Source organism: Onychostoma macrolepis, chromosome 19 (genome assembly GCF_012432095.1).
Source record: "Onychostoma macrolepis isolate SWU-2019 chromosome 19, ASM1243209v1, whole genome shotgun sequence".
In the NCBI taxonomy this organism is placed as follows: domain Eukaryota; kingdom Metazoa; phylum Chordata; class Actinopteri; order Cypriniformes; family Cyprinidae; genus Onychostoma; species Onychostoma macrolepis.
Genome location: NC_081173.1, coordinates 1,304,811 through 1,324,697, shown reverse-complemented (window position 1 = coordinate 1,324,697; position 19,887 = coordinate 1,304,811). Strand labels below are relative to the sequence as shown.

The 19,887-nt window shown below is 38.3% G+C and overlaps 2 protein-coding genes across 5 annotated transcripts in view; one reads left to right on the top strand and one right to left on the bottom strand.

The window, feature by feature from the left end:
* Positions 1-346: 346 nt before the first annotated feature.
* 42sp43 (P43 5S RNA-binding protein) lies at positions 347-3,438 on the top strand. The gene is made up of 9 exons (XM_058753880.1): positions 347-568; positions 684-784; positions 1,049-1,145; positions 1,251-1,336; positions 1,425-1,498; positions 1,998-2,078; positions 2,206-2,435; positions 2,657-2,710; positions 3,000-3,438. The coding sequence occupies exons 1-9, from the start codon at positions 431-433 to the stop codon at positions 3,237-3,239; spliced, it is 1,101 nt and encodes a 366-aa protein (XP_058609863.1). The 5' UTR covers positions 347-430; the 3' UTR covers positions 3,240-3,438.
* Positions 3,439-9,335: 5,897 nt separating this feature from the next.
* The window catches only part of LOC131525111 (SH3 and cysteine-rich domain-containing protein 2-like), a 51,419-nt gene continuing 40,867 nt past the window's right edge, over positions 9,336-19,887 (bottom strand). For 3 of the 4 annotated variants that reach the window (XM_058752477.1, XM_058752478.1, XM_058752479.1), the window contains 2 exons: positions 12,630-12,767; positions 9,336-9,554 (listed from right to left, as the gene is read on the bottom strand). In XM_058752477.1, the coding sequence (XP_058608460.1) occupies positions 9,456-9,554; positions 12,630-12,767 (237 nt within the window). In that variant the 3' untranslated portion in view covers positions 9,336-9,455. The remainder of the gene's footprint in view (positions 9,555-12,629; positions 12,768-19,887) is intronic. The other variant, XM_058752480.1, reaches the window with a different exon arrangement.

Below are 19,887 nucleotides of genomic sequence, written 5' to 3'. Positions count from 1 at the left end.
GTCCACATCCTCGTTACCCTCCACACACCAACATGAACCGGCACCCATAAAAAAAAAAACTGAAAGTCTTAATTGGCAAATTCTATACAGATTTTGAAAAATGTCTATTAATATATCTTGTCTGGAATCCGATTTTCCACTTATTAAACTATTAAGAACTGAAAACGAATCTGAGCAAATTACTAGAGCAGACGGTTTGACTTCTTCTACTCACTATAATGCTATCACAATAGCCACCATCTCTTAATGAGATCCCCATCTTATCTTATTACGAAACATGATTAGCGCAACCATCTGCAGGTGGCCGGAGTGTAGGCTATATAGCTCACAAAGCCAAGAAAATAGCTTGTTTATTAATGTGAATTGAACGAAGCAACGTAATAATAATCACATTAAAACTGCAATGATATAGTTACATACGCATTTAAAGATGATGAACGCACAGGTGGTTAAGAAAGAGGACGCTGTGCCGCGACTGCAGCTGTTTAATTGCTCTTACACCGATTGTGGCGCGACATTCACTCGTCAGTGGCGTCTTCAGGAGCACGAGACCGTGCATACCGGTGCGGTGAGTCGTATTCATTTCTTTGTTTTACTTAAAATAAAAGACCGCGGTTATCATTCTCTTTATTCTCTTTTCTGCGTTTGATCAGACTTCCTTTTTTTTTTCCTGTTTCCTTCAGCGGCCTTACAAGTGTGTTGTAGAAGGATGTGGACGCAGTTTCACCCGTAAATCGCACCTGAGCCGACATGCTTTCATACACAGCGGGGAGAGAAACCTGAAGTAATGTTATTAAAAACGGACCGTTTATAATTTTGTATATCCTGTAGTGAGACCTGTGTAAACTACTTATTTGGATGACCTACTTGGCTAAACACTCAGTAGTTTTAAACTTCGTTATGGGATCGTATTAATTGAGATTCTATGTGGAGTGTCTTTACTTAAAATGAACTGGCATGGTGGGAAAGAAAAGGGGTTTTACATCTGTGAATAACGTTTTTCTTCCTTTTTGTACGTCTGAGAATGTTTGTGCTTCTGGTTGAGCAGGTGCAGTACCGCTGAATGTGACAAAAGCTTCTTCACCGCTGATAAACTTAAGAGGCACGTGCGCTACGCTCACGGCGAGAAACGCGAATATTTCAAGGTCGGACTCTTATTTTCTTCCCCACCACACGATTACTGACCACATTTTGCTCTTCGCGTCAGCACGCTTTGTGCTTGTAATCAACACGGAGTCTGTTTTTCTCAGTGTGAAGATCCACAGTGCGCAAAGACGTTTAGGAAACGACGAGCGTTAAAACTGCACCTGGCGACGCACGGCACATCCAGTTTCAGGTGCCTCTGCACAATGTTTTAATAACAAATGCTCTGTAACTTTGACCACTAAAAGTAAAATATATTGAGTCTCTTAATTTTTCTTAAGATGCTTGAAAAGCGGCTGTGGATTGAGGTTTGAGTCTCACGTTGCGCGGAAAGCGCATGATAGAAGACATTCAGGTGAGAATTCCTCAATTCCGAAATGTTCATCTCCTGGCACGAACTCTTTAACCCCGTTAATTAATCACCATATAGTTAAGCTCATTAGATGTTCTGTTAACACATTACCCAGTGTTTAATCCCAAATCTCTTTACTGGTTCACATCTTGGTAAGTATTAATGCTGCCTTGTGTACTGAACTTGTTTAGTAAAAACTAAAACAATGTAAAACGCAGGGAAGGGGAGTGCATATTCCTCAATCTTTGAGGTACAAACTTTAAGATGCTTTAGAGTTGAGATTGATGGCAAAGCCATACTGGGACTTAAATATATTAAATTGTGTGAAATCCATTTTCTGTGAATCAGTGTAGTTGGGCCAAAACCATAATCAAAGACATATAAGAGTAACCTACTGAAATATGCTACCCACCATATTTTAGTGGGTAGTATCAGAAGTGCCCAAGTGAGAGACCACTTCTAAAACAAGTTCAAAATGCGCACCCAGTATTTGTTTCTTCAGGTTATCGCTGTCGTCATGCTGAATGCCCCATCAGTGTGCACACCTGGAGGAATTTACAAAAACACATGGCAAGTCACCCAGGTAAACTGCTGAAACTGTGTTTGCTGCTTTGATGTAAACTGCTCTGTTTTCCGTGAGGAGTGCATGTGCTTTTTGTGCCAGTAATGGCTTGCCCAACTCCTCTGAAGAGGTTTCCTTCTGTCAACAGCATCATTCCCCTGTATAGCATGTAAAAAAACTTTCAGGAAGCGCGATGCTTTGAGGAGACACAAGCGGACACATGCGTTACAGAAGCCGGTTTTGCTCTGTCCTAGTCAAGGCTGCCAGGCATACTTTTCCACCACCTTCAACCTGCAGCATCATATTCGAAAGATCCATCTACAGCTGCTCTCACACCACTGTTCCTTCCCTGGCTGCGGCAAGAGTTTCGCCATGCGTGTGAGTACATCTGTGGAACATGGATGGATAGGATGGTAGAATGATCTTGTGAGATTTTCACTCTTAAAGCCAAGTAACCAGTGGTTGAGTTCTGCAAGTCACAACTCCAGTTTTGACTTCATTTTCCAAGTTTGTGTATTTGTAGATGTGTTCATAGTGTTTTTAGATTTGTGATTTATATTGTGCTAGTAACCCCTGCCTCACCTGTGCTATTTCAACAGGAAAGCATCGTCCGCCACATGTTGCGTCATGAACCTGATGTGGCCAAACTCAAGGTAGTACTGTCCCTTAAAGTCAACATTTGAAGTCGATCAAAACTTTTCATCAGAGGTGTCCTAAAGCTAAAATGCGTTATTTTCTTAGGACGTGTATGTATGTGTGTGTATATATATATATATATATGCGCGCATGCATAATCTTTGTTTTTTTTTTGGGGGGGGTCCACTTCAAATTGACTACTATAGTAATTAAAGCTGCTTAAGTTTGATTAATATCATGTGTGCTTTACCACATTTTTATTAAACCACTTAAGCTTCATTTTTAACTCTGGTTATTTGTGTTAAGCACCCACATAAGCGGAGCAGCAAGAGTTGGCAGAAACGTTTGGAAGGGCGAAATCGTCGTCCTCTGGTTGAAGACCTTCGCTCTCTCTTCTCATTACGCATGAAGATCTCTCCGAGGGCCAAACTGGAGGCTGATCTGACTGGCCTCTTTAATGAGCGTAAAATTCCACACCATGTTGATCCTGAAGTAAACCTCCGAGATCTGTTCAGTATCCGTCCGACTAAGGTGCCTGCGAAATAGAATATATATTTTTTTTTTTCCTTTTGTGTGTAAACACAAATACTGTGCTGACATGCATTCAGTTTAAAGAGAAAATGTTTTGTTTCAAGTGTTAATACCTGAGGTACATAAATTTGTTTGAGATTGACTACCATTGTTTGAGAAACAATTGAAATTTAAGTTCTGTCTGAGATTAAAAATAAAGGATTTAGTTTTGTCAGTCTGGCTTCTGTATTTTTATAGTGGCTGGGGTTCTTGAGTACTGGTTGTTTACACTTTGGAAGTTGATTTAAACTCTGCTCAGTGAACTGAATGTTTTGATTCAAAACGCGTTTACACTTGTTTTAGGTTTTGCTGTACAACACTACCTTAAATGTTACACTGCAACTTCAGATATTAGTGCTTTACCTTTTCTGCTTCTGTGATTGTTCCAATTGCATGGCTATGGTGTACAGAAGTAAAAAAAATTGTTCGTGTTGCAGTGAGAAGTTAAGCTTTTTCTGAATTCACTGAACTATTTGCTCTGCAACTTGAGTCAATTTTTCAACATTCTCAACACCACACTGCCGTTACTGGCTGTGCATGATGCTGTAAGTGTAACAAAATACACCCCAAACATGACTGTATCTGCAATGTAGAAATATGAAGATTGTCTTACTAGGTAGGGCATTAACAAACTAGACCAGTTAGAAACAGTTAACGATAATACACAATTTTTGGTTTTCATGTAGATGCCTTTACGCAAGTAAGCATTTTGGACACTTCATTTTGCAAAAATTTGGAGAAGGGGACATAAGGGAGGTACTACATCAGAGACTGATAAAACTCAGCTTTTCTCAAGTTATTTTGGTAATGCAAACCTTGGTGGGAGAAAAAGCAAGCTTTTATTTATTTTTATTTATAGCGCTTTGTACAACAGAAGCATCTTCACCGTATTAAACAGGAAGGTAAACAAATGTAAACTTGCTTCCAAATTCTGCTGTAAAGCAGCTTCACCAGGACAATATATTAGTGTCATCAATCAGCTTCAGTCAACTTAGTGTTTGTTCAGTCCAGTTCAATAACTGTGAAGTTCATTATGAAGGGTTGAATTCAGAAATTGCTCCACTGAAAGAAAATCTACAGAAGACAATAGTATCATTATTAAGCCTGGCTAAGTTCAGTTTTGAATAAAATTGTTCATTATTCATGAATTTTGCAACATTGACACCAAATTGAATCTCGCTATAGAGCAGAACACAAGTGTCATCATTCATCTCAATTCAGTTAAAGTTTTGTTTCCATGTTGTAGTCATCAGTTCAATGATATGAGTTCCTTTTAGACCCCAACAAAGCAAGCTAAGTTCCATCTGGTGACAGAAATGGAGGAAAAAAAAAAAAAAACTTTTGGAGAGGCCAGGTTCAGTGAGTTGACCAGTTCTCTATCCTAAATGAAGAGACACAAGAGATTCAGGGCTGGATGGAACAGGCAGAGATGCAGGAGGCTAGGGAAGATCTCATCCACATCAAATAAATCTTTGGGGACAGCATACCTTCAGTAGTGGGAGTAAGGGCAGGGCTCCACTCAATGCCCTCAAACTCCACAAGAACGGCCACAGGAATGGGCCGTGTTGCTGGGTCTCACACCTGGTCAGATTCCATGATGAGCGTGGGCTAGGGGATGAAGAGGGCCTCTGGTGGTTGCTCAAGCTCCGTACAGTGTAAAAAAAAAAAAAAAAGCTGAGCCAACTTAAAATTTTAAGGTAACCAGCTTCAGAAGATTTTTGAGTTTTCTCATCCTCATGCAAGCTCAAGAGTCCCAAGTCCCTTCCTGTCCATAAGTCATATACTTATAGAATAAAACTATAAGTGTAGCCCGATAAAGATGAATTCATGACAACATTGATAAAGCACAACTTCCTTATACCTTCAGCACTCATAAATCCCTATAAAAGAATACACAATACTGACATCACAAACTTCTTCAAGGAAAACCTTGCCAAAAGAGGTAGGTTTAGACTTTTTGTAGTCTTGTTTTTGTTTTACACACACACATTTGTTTTTGTGAAAAGTGGGGACATCCCATAGGCGTAATGGTTTTTATACTGTACAAACTGTATGTGCTATTGCCCTACACCAACCCTAACCCTACCCCTTACAGGAGACTTTCTGCTATTTCAGATTTTCAATACACTCCATTCTGTGTGATTTATAAGCGTTTTGAAAAGTGGGGACATGGGGTAATGTCCTGAAAAGTCACGTTCTCCTTGTAATACCTGTCATACCCTCGTCATTATACAAATTTATGTAAAACGCACACACACACACACACACACACACACACACACACAGAGAGTACTTTTAATGATTTTTAAATGTTTTAATACTCACCAAAGTCTCACTAAGGCTGCATTTATTTGATGAAAAATACAGTATAAAAACAGTAATATTGTGAAATATTGTTATAATTTAAAGTGTTTTCTATTATGAAATATTTAAAAATGTTTTTTTTTTTTTTAGCATCATTACTTCAGCCTTCAGTGTCACATGATCCTTCAGAAAACAGTTGTACTACTTAATATTTACGCAGAAACCATGAAATACACCATTTGGTGTGTGTGTGTGTGAGTAGATTCTCACTGGATCTTTATTATCTTGTAGTGAAAAATGAGCTTGCACATTTATTCTTATTGTAAGTACTGTAACAAATGTAATTCTTACTCGTTATACACATTGTAAACAGTTGAGGACATTCATAGTCTTTCTATTGTTTTCTTTTGTAATGACAGCACTTAATTACTGCTGCACTGTGCATCCCAAGCACCCAATCCATTTTTACCATGGCTTTGTATTCTGTTTTATTGACGTATTGATGTATTGTATGACGGGAGCTGACAAGCTCACATGACAGATCCAAATTGAGACAATTGGAAGCAGATTTAGCATTTGATAAACAATGTTTGAATTGCGCTATATAAATGCCTCATTCATTCATTCATTCATTCAATTGCAAAGTATTAGGGACAGCAATCTGGACCACTCTTAGCTATACCTTATCACTGTTGAAAATTCTTTACATCTCAGTCTATATGAATATAATTCTGAAGCTGTAATACACCCAGTGTTCGATTAGGCTAAGTAAAGTGTTTTCATGCAAAGAAAAAAATTGTCGCTAGACTAATGGTTGTTAACTTTTTTATTATATATATATATATATTTTATTTTTTTTTTTAAATTTATTTATTTTTTATTATATATAAAGTTATATCAGCTGGCAAACCATTAGGCAGTAAAGGCTTAAGAGTCTGTTTAAAGGGAAAGATTGCGATGGGGAGTTTGGTCAAACTATGGCAGCGATACAGCGAATGGTTGCGCTAAATCAAAGATGGCGCCATCTGCAGCCATTTACTGTGTGTGCACTAAAACTTTAGTCTCCTGGCTAATATGTCAGAAGCAGCTATTCTAAAAATCCCCCCCCCTCCCCCTATCTGAGGGTTGTTCCCCCTAAAAATATCATTACAAGCGACTCTGTGTATTAAAAATAATATAATGGACATATACTTAAAATAATTGCGTGAGTAGTAAAACAAAATAAACGCAAAAAAACATTTTAAGTTCAGAAATGTTTTGATTCCCCCCTCCCTTGCCTTACAGTGGTTTGGTCCACTGCCTGCTTTCCTCTTTTACCGATACACACACACGAGTCCAGCGGGAGAGAGCAAGTTCCTCAGTAACAGTTAGTTATGTGTAAGTAACTTAGGCTGTCAAGGCTATTTTATTATCTTTAAACATCGGGTGAAATGATTCTCTCTCTTTAATACAGATGATGCTGGATCATTAATAAATTAGTCATGATAAAAAAAATTATGATATCCAATGTTTTTTCTATGAGCGATTATAAGGTTTACAAGCTTAATACCGTAGTTTGTCACCCACTACAACTAACATGGTGATAAGCCTGTGTGTGAACTGATATTAGGCTAATATTGTAGACCTACCGATGTCTTGGGTTTTGCTCAATATGATGTTAAGTGGCAGATCAGTGGGCTTAATGCGGTTGAATATCTAAAGAGACGTACTCGGTTTCAGACGAAACCTAAAATACTATGGATGACGCAAAATAATAATTATAATATGACCGCGTGGTGAACCATATGAACCGAACTCATATTTAAACACGGTCCATGCTATGTACACATGCTGTGTACGCATAGCTATCCTTACAAGTACAATTTTGGCTGTATTATTTGTGTCCAAAACAACAGTGGGGAACGGTACAGCGGTGGGCAATGTAATCATGTACGAACGAACACCATGTAAACACCTGTTTATGTAACTGCATCACTCTTGGTATGTGCCAAATCACGGGACAAGTGCTACATTTTTCTGACCGCCCACAGTAAAGGTAAAACTGCCCACTCCCGGTAGATTTGCATTGAGTCCCACGGGATGCCAATCCCAATGTAGCTATCTACTCTCTTGTAGGAGTCTTTTGGGTTGAGTGTAGAGTGGTACTTCCCTTCTTCCCATCATGAGTCCCCCACTCCGCCATGGCATTACATCTCTCAGCCCCTATAGGAAGTGATCTTTTTGTCTTAATAGCATCCCTTCCCGTTGGCAAGCACCTTCGGGAATGCTGGTCTCTGTACTTTTTTGCCATTCGAAAGGAGACTTCTTGGTTAGAAGTGTAACCCTGGTTCCCTAAGAAGGGGTACGAGGCACTGCGTTTCATTGCCATGCCCTGGATCTGCCTACGTTTCCTTCAAACAAAGAAGTTGATGATGTATTACTGGTGACCTTTTATACTGATGGTCGTACATCATGGACTGTTGTTCCACATCACATCTTCATCAGATGCAGTGTCTCGTTCCCCTTCTCAGGGGATCACGGTTACACTTGTAACAGAGACATTGAATTTTGAAAACAATGAAAAGCTGAAAAGCATTAAATAGAAGAATGATTCAGTGGGCTTTTTAATGCTTTTAATTGTCCAGAAATTACGTCTCTTTAAACATTTTGGTTTTGCATACTTACAAGCTGTTCAAAACTGCCTAATTTGCACCAGAAAATTCACGAGGGTGTACTAATTGTTGCAATGCAACATTTTGTCACTTTGATAAGAAAATCTTATTTCCTGTAGCCTATAATTTTGGCATGCTTCTTTGGTAACTGATCAAGCAGACTTGCTTAAACATTGTATCTCCAAAGAACACTAATATGTCTTCTAAATAATGACTAAGACCTGAATGTGTTAAGTTTCAGAGGGGGTGCACTCGTTTATTCTGAGTATTGTAGGTTCTGTGGGTCTATAGTCTGTTTCAGGTAAAACACCTGCTGTATGACAGAAATAACTAAAAGAAAATGTTAATGAATAATGTTCTCATGAGAACATCTCACTGCACTCTACTGTTAGGCACATTTCGTCATCTCTGAAATCTGCCCTACTTTAGTGTACTGATTACTAAATACACACACATACACACATAATGTCTGTCAGAATGAGGGCAGGCAAAAATAGATGTACAGCAGTGATAGTGAAAAATAGGTTGTAGTCTATATTCGCTGGTTTATAAGAAATGTAGGCCACTTTTGAAATGAAAGTCACACTTTTATGTTTATGATCTGAAAAAAAAAATGTTTTAGTCGGTGTAGTCATAAAACGATGATTTATAAATATTAGTAGTATAGATAATCAAGCACATTAAAATAAGTGTTTGTGTTTTATAGAAGGAAATCCAACGCTTTGTCTTTCTTTGAAAGGTGTATGTGTTCATTATAAATCTTACAAAACATAAAATATTATCTGCCATTTTCTTTTAGTATTGTTCCATGGTAAAGGAACTGAAGTCCATGTTCTTAAGATATTGTGAAAGTTTATGTTTGATGGATAAGAACAAAACTGAGACTTGCCCAGTTCATAATATTTTGCAGAGTAGTTCCATATTTCAGATTAACCCTTAATCTTCTCCAGGAGTTGTTAAATTTCTGTTCCACTGCACTAGGAATTATATATGCCAACAACATATCATTTTCCTGAATAACAGGAATAAACTTATTTTCCCAAAAACCAAAGAAACATGAACATGATGGTAGAGAAGCATAAATTATGAGGATCCAATCAGATTGAACAAACCACGGCTCTTTAATGCAGCTAATATTTGTGTATACATTTGACATAATACAAAAGGTTTATGTGGCAAATGATGTTGCTGTATCATGATAAATGCTGTTCATGACTGTGGTCAACTTTATAAGCTGTTATATCTCCTCCAGTGAATCAGTCGGGACCAGACCTCTCTTCTTACCACTGCTTAGCTTTAGAAAGCCATCAGTTTCTTCATTTTTACCCACACAAATCTATGAGAAAAAGAAATGTGGTTTGAAGATGAAAAGAACAACAGTAAAATAAACCGAAGACTTTACTTAAATAGATATATGCCCCCATGTTTAATTTTCCTACTATTGATTTCACTAAAAACAAAGACATTGAATCATATAATCTTTTCATCTGTGAGATATGTTTCATCTGATCAGCATTCAAATTAAATAATCACATTTTTGTCATTGGATTATAGTGATCTGTGAATTTATGTTGAATTTTAAACTTTTTTTATATTTGATTTGTCGACACAAAATATTTAGATTTGTACAGTAAAACATTTAAAGTGAGACCTTTGGGGGAAGATGACCCCCCTCAGATTTGGGAAGAACAAATAAACAGTATCAGGGCCCCAGAAATCCTAGCAATGGCCCTGTCCCACTAGAGTGGCCAGACGACACATTTTCATGGTTTTTTCATGTTGTGTTACAAAAAGTAAATTAGCAAAGATTTCCACTTATATATACACACACACACACACACATTTTACGTATATTATATACATACATACACTGTAAAAAAAATTCTGTAGTTTTTACAAAATAATTTTGGCAGCTGTGGTTGCCAGAATAATTTTGTAAAAAATACAGAAAAACTGTAAACACATTTACAGAACAAACTGTACAATTTACAGAATAAAACAGTAAGGAAATTTGAATGTAAACCAGTAAATTCAACAACACACACTGCTATTAAAATCTGTTTTGTACCTTTAACATACTGTCAACCACCATAATAGTGCAGGTGGTAAAAGAGAAAGCCACATGAAGAATCAAAGCTCATCACAAACTTCTCCACAAGAGTCATTCATGCAAACACAAAACACCATCATGGTAACACACGATACTTAAATAATGCAATAAACTGTAATTAAACAACAGAAGATGTAACATAAAGCCCAAATGCACATAACTGATAACAAAAAGTATTAAAAAACATGATTATTTAAACAAAATACTTTCAAATGTGCAGTGTCATGCAGGGAATTCTGGGAATATCAGTTTACAGTTTTTGACTAAATTGTACATGAATTTGTTATTTTTACTTCTAAAAACTGCCCAATTAACAGCATTTTACTGTAAAATTACATGAAATGTCTGGTTAGATCTTTTACAGTTTTTTCCTGTATATAGTACGGGAACTTACTATTAACCTATTAACAGTTTTTTTCCCGTAGTGTTTTTACAAAATTTTATAGTTAAAATTACACTTATTTTTTTACAGTGTACATACATATATATATATATATATACACACAGTGCTGTACAAAGTCTTAGTATTTTATTTTAAAAAAAAATGGTTTTAAGGTAGTTGTTTCTATAAGTTTTTAAAGACTTATTTTTGCCTTTATTTTGGTTGGACAATTGGTTTACAGGAAGTGAGGTGGGAGAGAGAGGGAGGCGGGACTGGGAAAGGTTTGCCAGACAGAACTTGAACTCGGGAAGCCTGAAGTGCAACGACCTTACAGTATATGTCAGCACGCTGCCCACAAGGCTATCTGCACCGACAGTTATTTCCAAACAATCCTTTCTCTATAAATTGTAATAATCCAGTGAGATTTTTGTCTGACAACAGCCAGTGCTCCACACACAGATCTGATCTGATCATCATCCAGTCTGTCTGGAAAGACATGAAGAAACAGAACTAAGACATAATAAATCCAGAAGAACTGTGATAGCTACATGAAAAACTATGCACAAGTGTACAGAGGACAAAAGCTGCTTTAAACGCAAAGGATAGTCACGCCAAATGTTGATTTAATTTAGTTAACAGAAGTTAATTGATAAATAAAATCTATTTATGACATTATTTTTGACAGCATACTCATTTTACAGCATTTGTACACAAGTGCCTAAAACTTGTAACAGTACTGTAGCTTTGTAGGTAGGTCTCTTGAAGAGTCTTGGAGACATTGCCACAGTTCTTCTGGTTTTAAGCTGGGCACACACTGTGTAATTTTTAATATTCCTTTACAATTGTTACTTGTCAGACTGTACATGATGATCATGTCACACTGTGGGATCTCAGTTGTCATTAATGTCAGACTGTACAACAGTCAAGACACGTTAAAAACGGGTGTACGCAAGAAAACTTGTCTGGAGATTTACATTATGAACCCATACATGTTCAGTGACTGCGAGCTGCATTGCGCTGTAATGTTGGCTATCATGAAAAGTATATGAATGGCGGCAATTGCAGCATATTTAAGAAGAATAGTGTAAGCAGCACTACACACCCACATGAAAACAGCGGCACAACCGGTGTTTATCAGAGCAAAGGCAAAATATCATATGAATTCCGTGAGCGGAGGATGGGAGCGCCGGAGTTTATAGGGGTTGGAAGAAATCTCTAGCATTAATTCTGAAAATTGAAAAACGGAGACAGTTTGTCGTTTGTCGTAGGAGACATCACACTGCAGGACTGTGCACCAACACCCATTAATCGGCTGCCGGTGAACATGTCAAACCAGGATTTTAGCCTAGGATTACAGGAATTTTTTTGGATTTTCAAAATTTGTCTCAGACAACCAAATCGTGGCCAAAATCACACAGTGTGAGCTGGGCTTTAGTCGGTCTCGGTTTTTTTCTGTTTCTTCATGTCACTCCAGACAGACTGGATGATGTTGAGATCAGATCTCTGTGTGGAGACTCCTTGTACAAACAAAAATCTCACTGGATTATTACAATTAATGGCTAAATGAATGTTTGGAAAATGTAAACCGATATTTCCTACTGACACACTACAGCAAAAGATATAAATAACTGACTTTAAACCATTTTTTAGCTAGCGAAAATATTAGTGGCTTAAGACTTTTGCACAGTACTGTATATATGGTAACACTTTATATTATTAAGGTCCAATTCTCACTATTAACTATTTGCTTATCAGCATGCATATTACTAGCATTTTGGCTGTTTATTAGTGATTATAAAGCACAAATGAATGCCTTATTCTGCATGACCATATTTTAGATCCCTTAATCACAACACAAACATCAACTTAAGAACTACCTTACTAACTATTAATAAGCAGTGTGTGTGTGTGTGTGTTACCTGAGCCTCTTTAACAGTCAGGTGGCCTAGGTCTTTGTTGCCATGGACACTTTGCGTCACCTTCCAGACACGTTCACCTGGACGCACTCGCTGCACAAAATTAGCTGGGAATAATCCAACTCTATCACCACATTTTCCCTGTACACACACACACACACACACACACACACACACACACACACACAAACATAATGATTCCATAAGCTAGTACTCATTTGGAGGGAAATCACAGACCTTCCTTTATAAGTATTCCTGATAGACATGAACATTAGTTCTAATTTTGCAGACATTGTTCTGACTAGAATTAACTTTGCAAGTACATGTCAACTTGTAAAGTTAGTAGGATGCAGAGCTTAATTTGTAAATTGAAAGGTGTAACCCAAAGGACATAGAGGCTGCAGGTTCCCAGAATGTGCACAGAACACGTTTAAAATAACTTGCCATGTACTCAAATGGTATGTTCAAGTCCTGTGAAATTGGTATTTATGAGTTGGCAAGTTGTAATTACATTGTCAAGTGCATTCAAAGTAAGTTTGGTCGGAGCATCACTGGATGTTCCTGCCAGCAGAGTTAGGACCAAGTCATTGCTTTTAAGTCACAAGCAAGTCTCGAGTCAAATACCAAGTCCTCAAATTTGGGACTCAAGTCCTAGTCAAGTCTTGAGTCATCAAGTCCACAACTCTGCTAAATAGTGTTAAAGTAAATTATCTAATTAAGGCAAGGCAAGGCAAGGCAAGGCAAATTTTATTTATAGAGCACAAGTTTAACACAACTGTAGTTGATCCAAAGTGCTTTACAATAAAAATAACAATTTAAAAGAAAAGGAAGGGGAGACAACAGGAAAAACAAGTATCAAAAAACAATTAAAATGTAATTTCATAAAACTTCAGTTAAACTATTCAAAATACCTATACAACATCACTCAAATGCTAAAGAGTAAAAATAAGTCTTTAAGCTAGATTTAAAAGCATCCAATGATGGAGAAGCTCTGATGTTGAAAGGTAGACTGTTCCACAGCTTTGGGGCCACTACTGAGAAAGCTCGATCACCTTTTGTTTTACAACGTGAACGGGGGACAGATAAAAGTAACTGATCACTAGATCTTAGAGACCTAGAGGCTGTATATGGCTTAATGAGAGCACAAATATAATCCGGGGCAGAATTACGCAATGCCTTGTATGCAAAAAGAAGGATCTTAAAATCGACTCTAAACTTTATAGGGAGCCAGTGCAATGAGGCAAGGACAGGGGTGATATGGTCCCTTTTCTTAGTTCCTGTTAAGAAACTGGCTGCTGCATTTTGAACCATCTGTAATCGTGACAGTGTAAATTGAGGTAGGCCTATGTACAAAGAGTTACAGTAATCCAAACGAGAGGAAATTAGTGCATGAATTACTATTTCAAGGTCATGACAAGAAAGAAAGTTTTTCACCTTAGCCATTGTTCTAAGATGAAAAAAGCTACTCCTTACAACTGCATTTATATGCTTATCAAATTGGAGAAGGGGATCAAAATGGACTCCAAGATTTTTTGCATGATTGTGAAGGTTATTACTTAGACAACCAAACTGTGTTTTAATGGAATTGTTAGTAGCAGCAGGGCCCAGTAGAAGCACTTCAGTTTTATTTTCATTCAATTGTAAGGAGTTTTTTGTCATCCAGGTCTTGACTTCATTAAGGCATAAAAAAAGATGATCCAATGAAAAGTCATTTCCTGGTTTGATTGGAAGATATAGTTGAAGGTCATCGGCATAACAATGATAATTAATGTTATATTTTTGGAGTATTGAGCCCAAAGGGAGCATGTAAAGGGAAAACAAAAGAGGGCCTAAAATGGATTCCTGTGGAACTCCACAATGGATAGGTGCAGGCGGTGAAGTAAATGACCCGATATTTACAGAAAAAGTCCTCCCCTTTAAGTATGAGGCGAACCACTCTAAAGCTAGGCCCTGAACCCCAACAACATACTCAAGTCGTTTCAGAAGAATATTGTGGTCAACAGTATCAAATGCGGCACTTAAATCTAAAAGTATCAGGAAAGCAGATGACCCAGAATCAATGGTCAGCAGAATGTCATTTGTAACCTTTAGCAATGCCGACTCAGTGCTATGCAGTGCTCTAAAACCAGATTGAAATGGGTCTAAAATATTAAAATTATCCAGGTACAAAGTAAACTGTGAGAGTGCAACTTTTTCCAAAACCTTTGAAATGAATGAGAGTTTAGAGAGAGGGCGATAATTGTTATGCACAGTGGGGTCAAGATGAGGGCCTTTCAATAGGGGCTGTACGATAGCATGTTTAAAACTTTCCGGAAATACCCCATTTATTAAAGAGCTGTTTATAATAGCTAAGAGGGTGGGTCTGATTGTGTCTAAAACCTCTCTAAACAGACCACCAGACAATACATCGGACTGACAAAATATAATTTTCATCTGAGAAATTATTTTGAGTAATTGAGATGAAGATACTGGCTGAAAATATGTGAAACTACAGGATGAATGAACCAGATGAGAGTGATCTAAGTCAAGAGGAGAGAAGTGTGATCTAATATCTTGTACTTTCTGAACAAAAAATTCAGAGAATTGGGTGCACGTCTCAAGATTGACATCAGGAACTGAGCAAACAATTGGACTAAAAACAGAATTTATGGTTTTGAAGAGAACTTTGGGCCTATTGGCATTTTTTGCGATCAAGTTTGAGAAATATTTGGATTTTGCCTCCTTAACTGAATTTTGATAAACAGTTAATTAAGTTAAAGTTAATGAGATAATTAAGTGACCAATTAAATGATTAAATGATGACTGTGCATTAGTGATTAGTGATGTGACTTGAGAGCAATGACTTGGTCCCACCTATACCTGCCAGTCTGTTTAACTTTTGTAACATAAGATATAATAATTAAATGTTTAGCTGCTTGCACCTTCATGTTCCTGCACCATGCAAACTGAATGCTTTTATTTTGACATTGATGAGTACTGATATTAGACCACTGAGGCAGCTCAGACTAAAACATAATTTTTTTAATTCTTTGTCATCACAACAGACAGAGTGCAACTCAATGGATAGCAATAAGTGAATGAAAACAAAAGTTTTAAATCTGAAAGTGCACCGTGTATAAAGTTATTGTCTCTCAAAAGAAAGAGTCGACTCTGAATCATTGAAACGAGTCGTTTTTAAAACGAATCCCAAGCCGTTTCATGTTGATGTCAACATGAAACATTAGCATATTTCCCGCCCACTGCGCAGACCTGGGAAAACTTGATTTTCCGTTGGTCTGAATGAAAATGCAAATTCATTCTTTGCCAGTAGTTGCCACTTTTGGAGCGTTAAACACTCACAAACACTTCTTTAAATGAAATTGACCAATCACCGCAGATTAGCATCACGCAGAGGAGCAGTTTGGAAAAATGAATCGTTGAGCGAATCGTTTGGGAGTCGTTGAGCAAATAAGGTAGAAATAAATACATATCATAAGAAAATGAAAGTGTTTTTGACCTTACATGCATGTCAACCTGTTGTTGGGGACTCCCAAAACCAAAATATGGGGCACATAATAACCCATAATAGGGGCACTTTAAGAATCTCAAATATTAGGGACATGTCATTCACATAATGATAAGTCAAGTCAAGTCACCTTTATTTATATAGCGCTTTTACAATACAGATTGTGTCAAAGCACTTAACAGTATCAAATTGGAGGATAGAGTGTCAGTAATGTATAATGATAAGATTAAACACTCAATTTTCAGTTAAAGGCATTTCATTATTGAATTCAGAGATGTCATTGTCTAGCTCAGTTTAGTTTAAATAGTATCTGTGCAATCAAATCGGCGATAATCGCTAGAAATTAAGTGTCCCCAACTGAGCAAGCCAGAGGCGACAGCGGCAAGGAACCAAAACTCCCTCTGAGACAGAATGGAGAAAAAAACCTTGGGAGAAACCAGGCTCAGTCGGGGGTCAGTTCTCCTCTGACCAGACGAAACCCGCAGTTCAAAAGTTTATATTTCTATTTTAATTTTGTTGCAATTTCTAACAATAGTAGTATTATGTAGTTAGGTATTTTATTATATTTTAGTTATTTTGTTATTTTTGGTTGGAGACACCCAATAGTTCTTCTGTGGCTTTATAGTTAATATTTTCATTTACACAATTTTGCAAAATCAAACAATATCGTGTCTAATATATATCATAATATTAATATTCTTATTGAAATGTTGTAAATAAATATCACATTTGCAACTAGTTAGTGTTCAAAAAATGCTGGGAAATCACTCCACGTAACCCTACAAGAGTGATTACTGATAGACTTTCTGAAAAAAAGTGTCATGTTTTAGAGACAAAAAACACCCACTGATTTTTAAAGCTGTACATGTACAAAAAATGTACATTTCTATCAAAGTACATTTCTAGCACTTTGATAGAAATGTAGTGGAGTGAAAAGTATGATATAGTTAAAGTCATAAGTTTCCAGAAAAAATAATACTCACAAAGTACAGATACTCAAAAAGTGTACTTAAGTACAATACTCAAGTAAATGTACTTTGTTCACCTCTGATGCCTCTGTTCACCTCTGATGACAAGTGGCGCCGCTGGTGTGCATACACTCATAGAAAATTATGTGTTTAACTGGTAAAGCCATGCTATAACATCACTTCTGACAAGAGATAGTGGATCTGAAACACAGACAGTCAAAAACTGAGAGGTCCCGGATCCTGTTCTGGCAGTAGTCCATAAAATACAAGTGTATGGGTCCCTCAAAGCTGACACTTCAAAAACCATGCAAAATTAATACAATAGTGATCCATCCCAGTGGATGAATGAACCTCTTCTAAAGTGAAACGATAGGAGTGTGTGAGAACAAGTACTAATATTTTAAAGGGGTCATATGATACGATTTTCAAGTTTTCCTTTCTATTTGGAGTGTTACAAGCTGTTTGTGCATAGATGAGATCCCTGAAGTTACAAAGACTAAAGTCTCAAAACCAAAGAGATATTCTTTATAAAAGTTAAAGGTCCCATGGCATGAAAATTTCACTTTCTGAGGTTTTTTAACATTAATATGAGTTCCCCTAGCCTGCCTATGGTCCCCCAGTGGCTAGAAATGGCGATCGGTGTAAACCGAGCCCTGGGTATCCTGCTTCGACTTTGAGAAAATGAAAGCTCAGATGGCCCGATCTGGAATCTTCCCTTTATGTCGTCATACGGGGAAAGGTTACCTTCCCTTTCTCTGCTTTGCCCGCCCATGAGAAAATGAGCTACTACCGTGCGAGGCGAGCGCAATATTTTTTTTCCTCGAGAGACATCATGGCTTGCAAACGAGCGAAGCATGGCAGTTACTCAATATTTGGATGTACAAATGAACACCGTAGTATTTTTTTAGTTCCTTCATCCGAGCCTATGGCTAGCATTAGCTACATGATAATAACTGTAACAGCATACATAAACAAACCAACTAAAGTACCGTATCCAGACACAATATTTTAAACTAACTATTCGGAGACGTCCTGCTGTAGCCGCTGAGTTGCAACTTCTTCATCCGGTGCTTCTCCATCCGGATCAGATTCTGGGTCAAACTGAAAAGCTTGAAGAACTGTGTGTCTACGAGCCATTGCGATACATCCACTGTCAACATTAGCGCATGGCAGCGCAAGCTGGTTAAGGCCACACACCCACCCTCCACCTTGCCCCGCCTCTCTCCTCCTCATTAGCATTTAAAGCTACAGACACAGAAATGGCACATCCTAAGGAAAGCTCATTGTGGGACTGGCTCGTAGTGGCTGAAATTCTGCACCAAGGCTGAATTTCGGGAAACAGACTACAGATACAGTACTAGGGACCACTTAGGCCTATATAAAAGCATCCAAAAAGCAGCATGTCATGGGACCTTTAAGACTCGTCCACGCCCCCCTAAAACAGCTAATTTAAACATGCCCCCACATGTCTACGTCACGGTGTGGGGAGATTTGCATAAAACCGCCCATACATTTCCAAATGTATCACCAGACGCATTGCGCGACTATGACATTGGTGTCGGTATCAGATACCGTACCAATGGAAAGTTGTTTAACTTGCGGAGACTGCGAGCCAAAACAAAAGTCCAGGCAGCCACCGCCCGTGACTTTCTCTTCGCTGATGACTGTGCATTAAATGCCAGCACTCAGTCTGACATGCAGAGGAGCATGGATCAATTCTCCAAAGCCTGTGATGACTTCGGACTTGCAATAAGCACAAAGAAGACCGAAGTGCTTTTTCAGCAAGCCCCTGCAACACCATACACTGAACCAACCATCATAGTCAATGGCGAGAAACTCAAAGTGAAACTCCCCAATTGTAAGTCGCTTTGGATAAAAGCGTCTGCTAAATGACTAAATCTAAATCTAAATCTAAAGTGGCAGACAAATTTGTCTACCTTGGCAGTACACTGTCCCGTCATGTCAGCATCGATGAGGAAGTCAATTATCGTATATCCAGGGCAAGCTCTACTTTCGGCAGACTTTATGACAGAGTATGGGAAAGAAGAGGTATCAGTGTGAAGACCAAGCTCAAAGTATATTGTGCAGTTGTCCTGCCCTCCCTACTGTACGCCTGTGAAACCTGGACAGTGTACAGTTGGCATGCCAAACAGCTCAATTCTTTTCACATGCGCTGCCTCAGAAACATCATGCACATCAAATGGCAGGACACAATTCCTGACACAGAGGTACTACAGAGAGCAGAGATGGAGAGCGTCTTCGCCATGCTCAAGTGCTCCCAGCTCAGATGGGCAGGTCATGTCTGTCGTATGTCTGACGAACGCCTACCAAAACGTCTCTTTTATGGAGAACTGAAGGAGGTCAAGCGCTCCCAAGGGGGACAAAGAAAGCGCTACAAAGACTGCTTGAAGGCATCCTTGAAATGCTGCAACATCAGCCCTGACTCCTGGGAAGAACTTGCACAAGAGCGCTCTGCCTGGCGCACCTTGGTCAGATCTGGGGTGTCGGGGTACGAGACAAGTCGCATAGCAGAACAGCAGCAGAAGCACCAGCATCGTAAGAGCAGACTCGGCACCGCATCTCTGACAAATTCAGCTCCAGAATTTGCCTGTCCATTCTGCAACCTTTCAGAGCGAAGATTGGACTCATCAGCCATCTTCACACCCACAACATCCAGTGATTTGAAGAAGTCATGGTCATCTTCGCCAGTGAAGGATGGTTGCTGCCGCTGGCGCCATGTCGTGGAGACGATGTGTTTCGTTGTGAAAGCGAAACTACTTTGTTTGGG

Bases quoted from the DNA above. Each gene is read 5' to 3' on its own strand.
- 42sp43 (XM_058753880.1), top strand. From the start codon at position 431: ATGATGAACGCACAGGTGGTTAAGAAAGAGGACGCTGTGCCGCGACTG. The intron at 569-683 runs GTGAGTCGTATT...TGTTTCCTTCAG, and splicing joins AGACCGTGCATACCGGTGCG to CGGCCTTACAAGTGTGTTGT. The intron at 1,337-1,424 runs GTGCCTCTGCAC...ATTTTTCTTAAG, and splicing joins CACGGCACATCCAGTTTCAG to ATGCTTGAAAAGCGGCTGTG.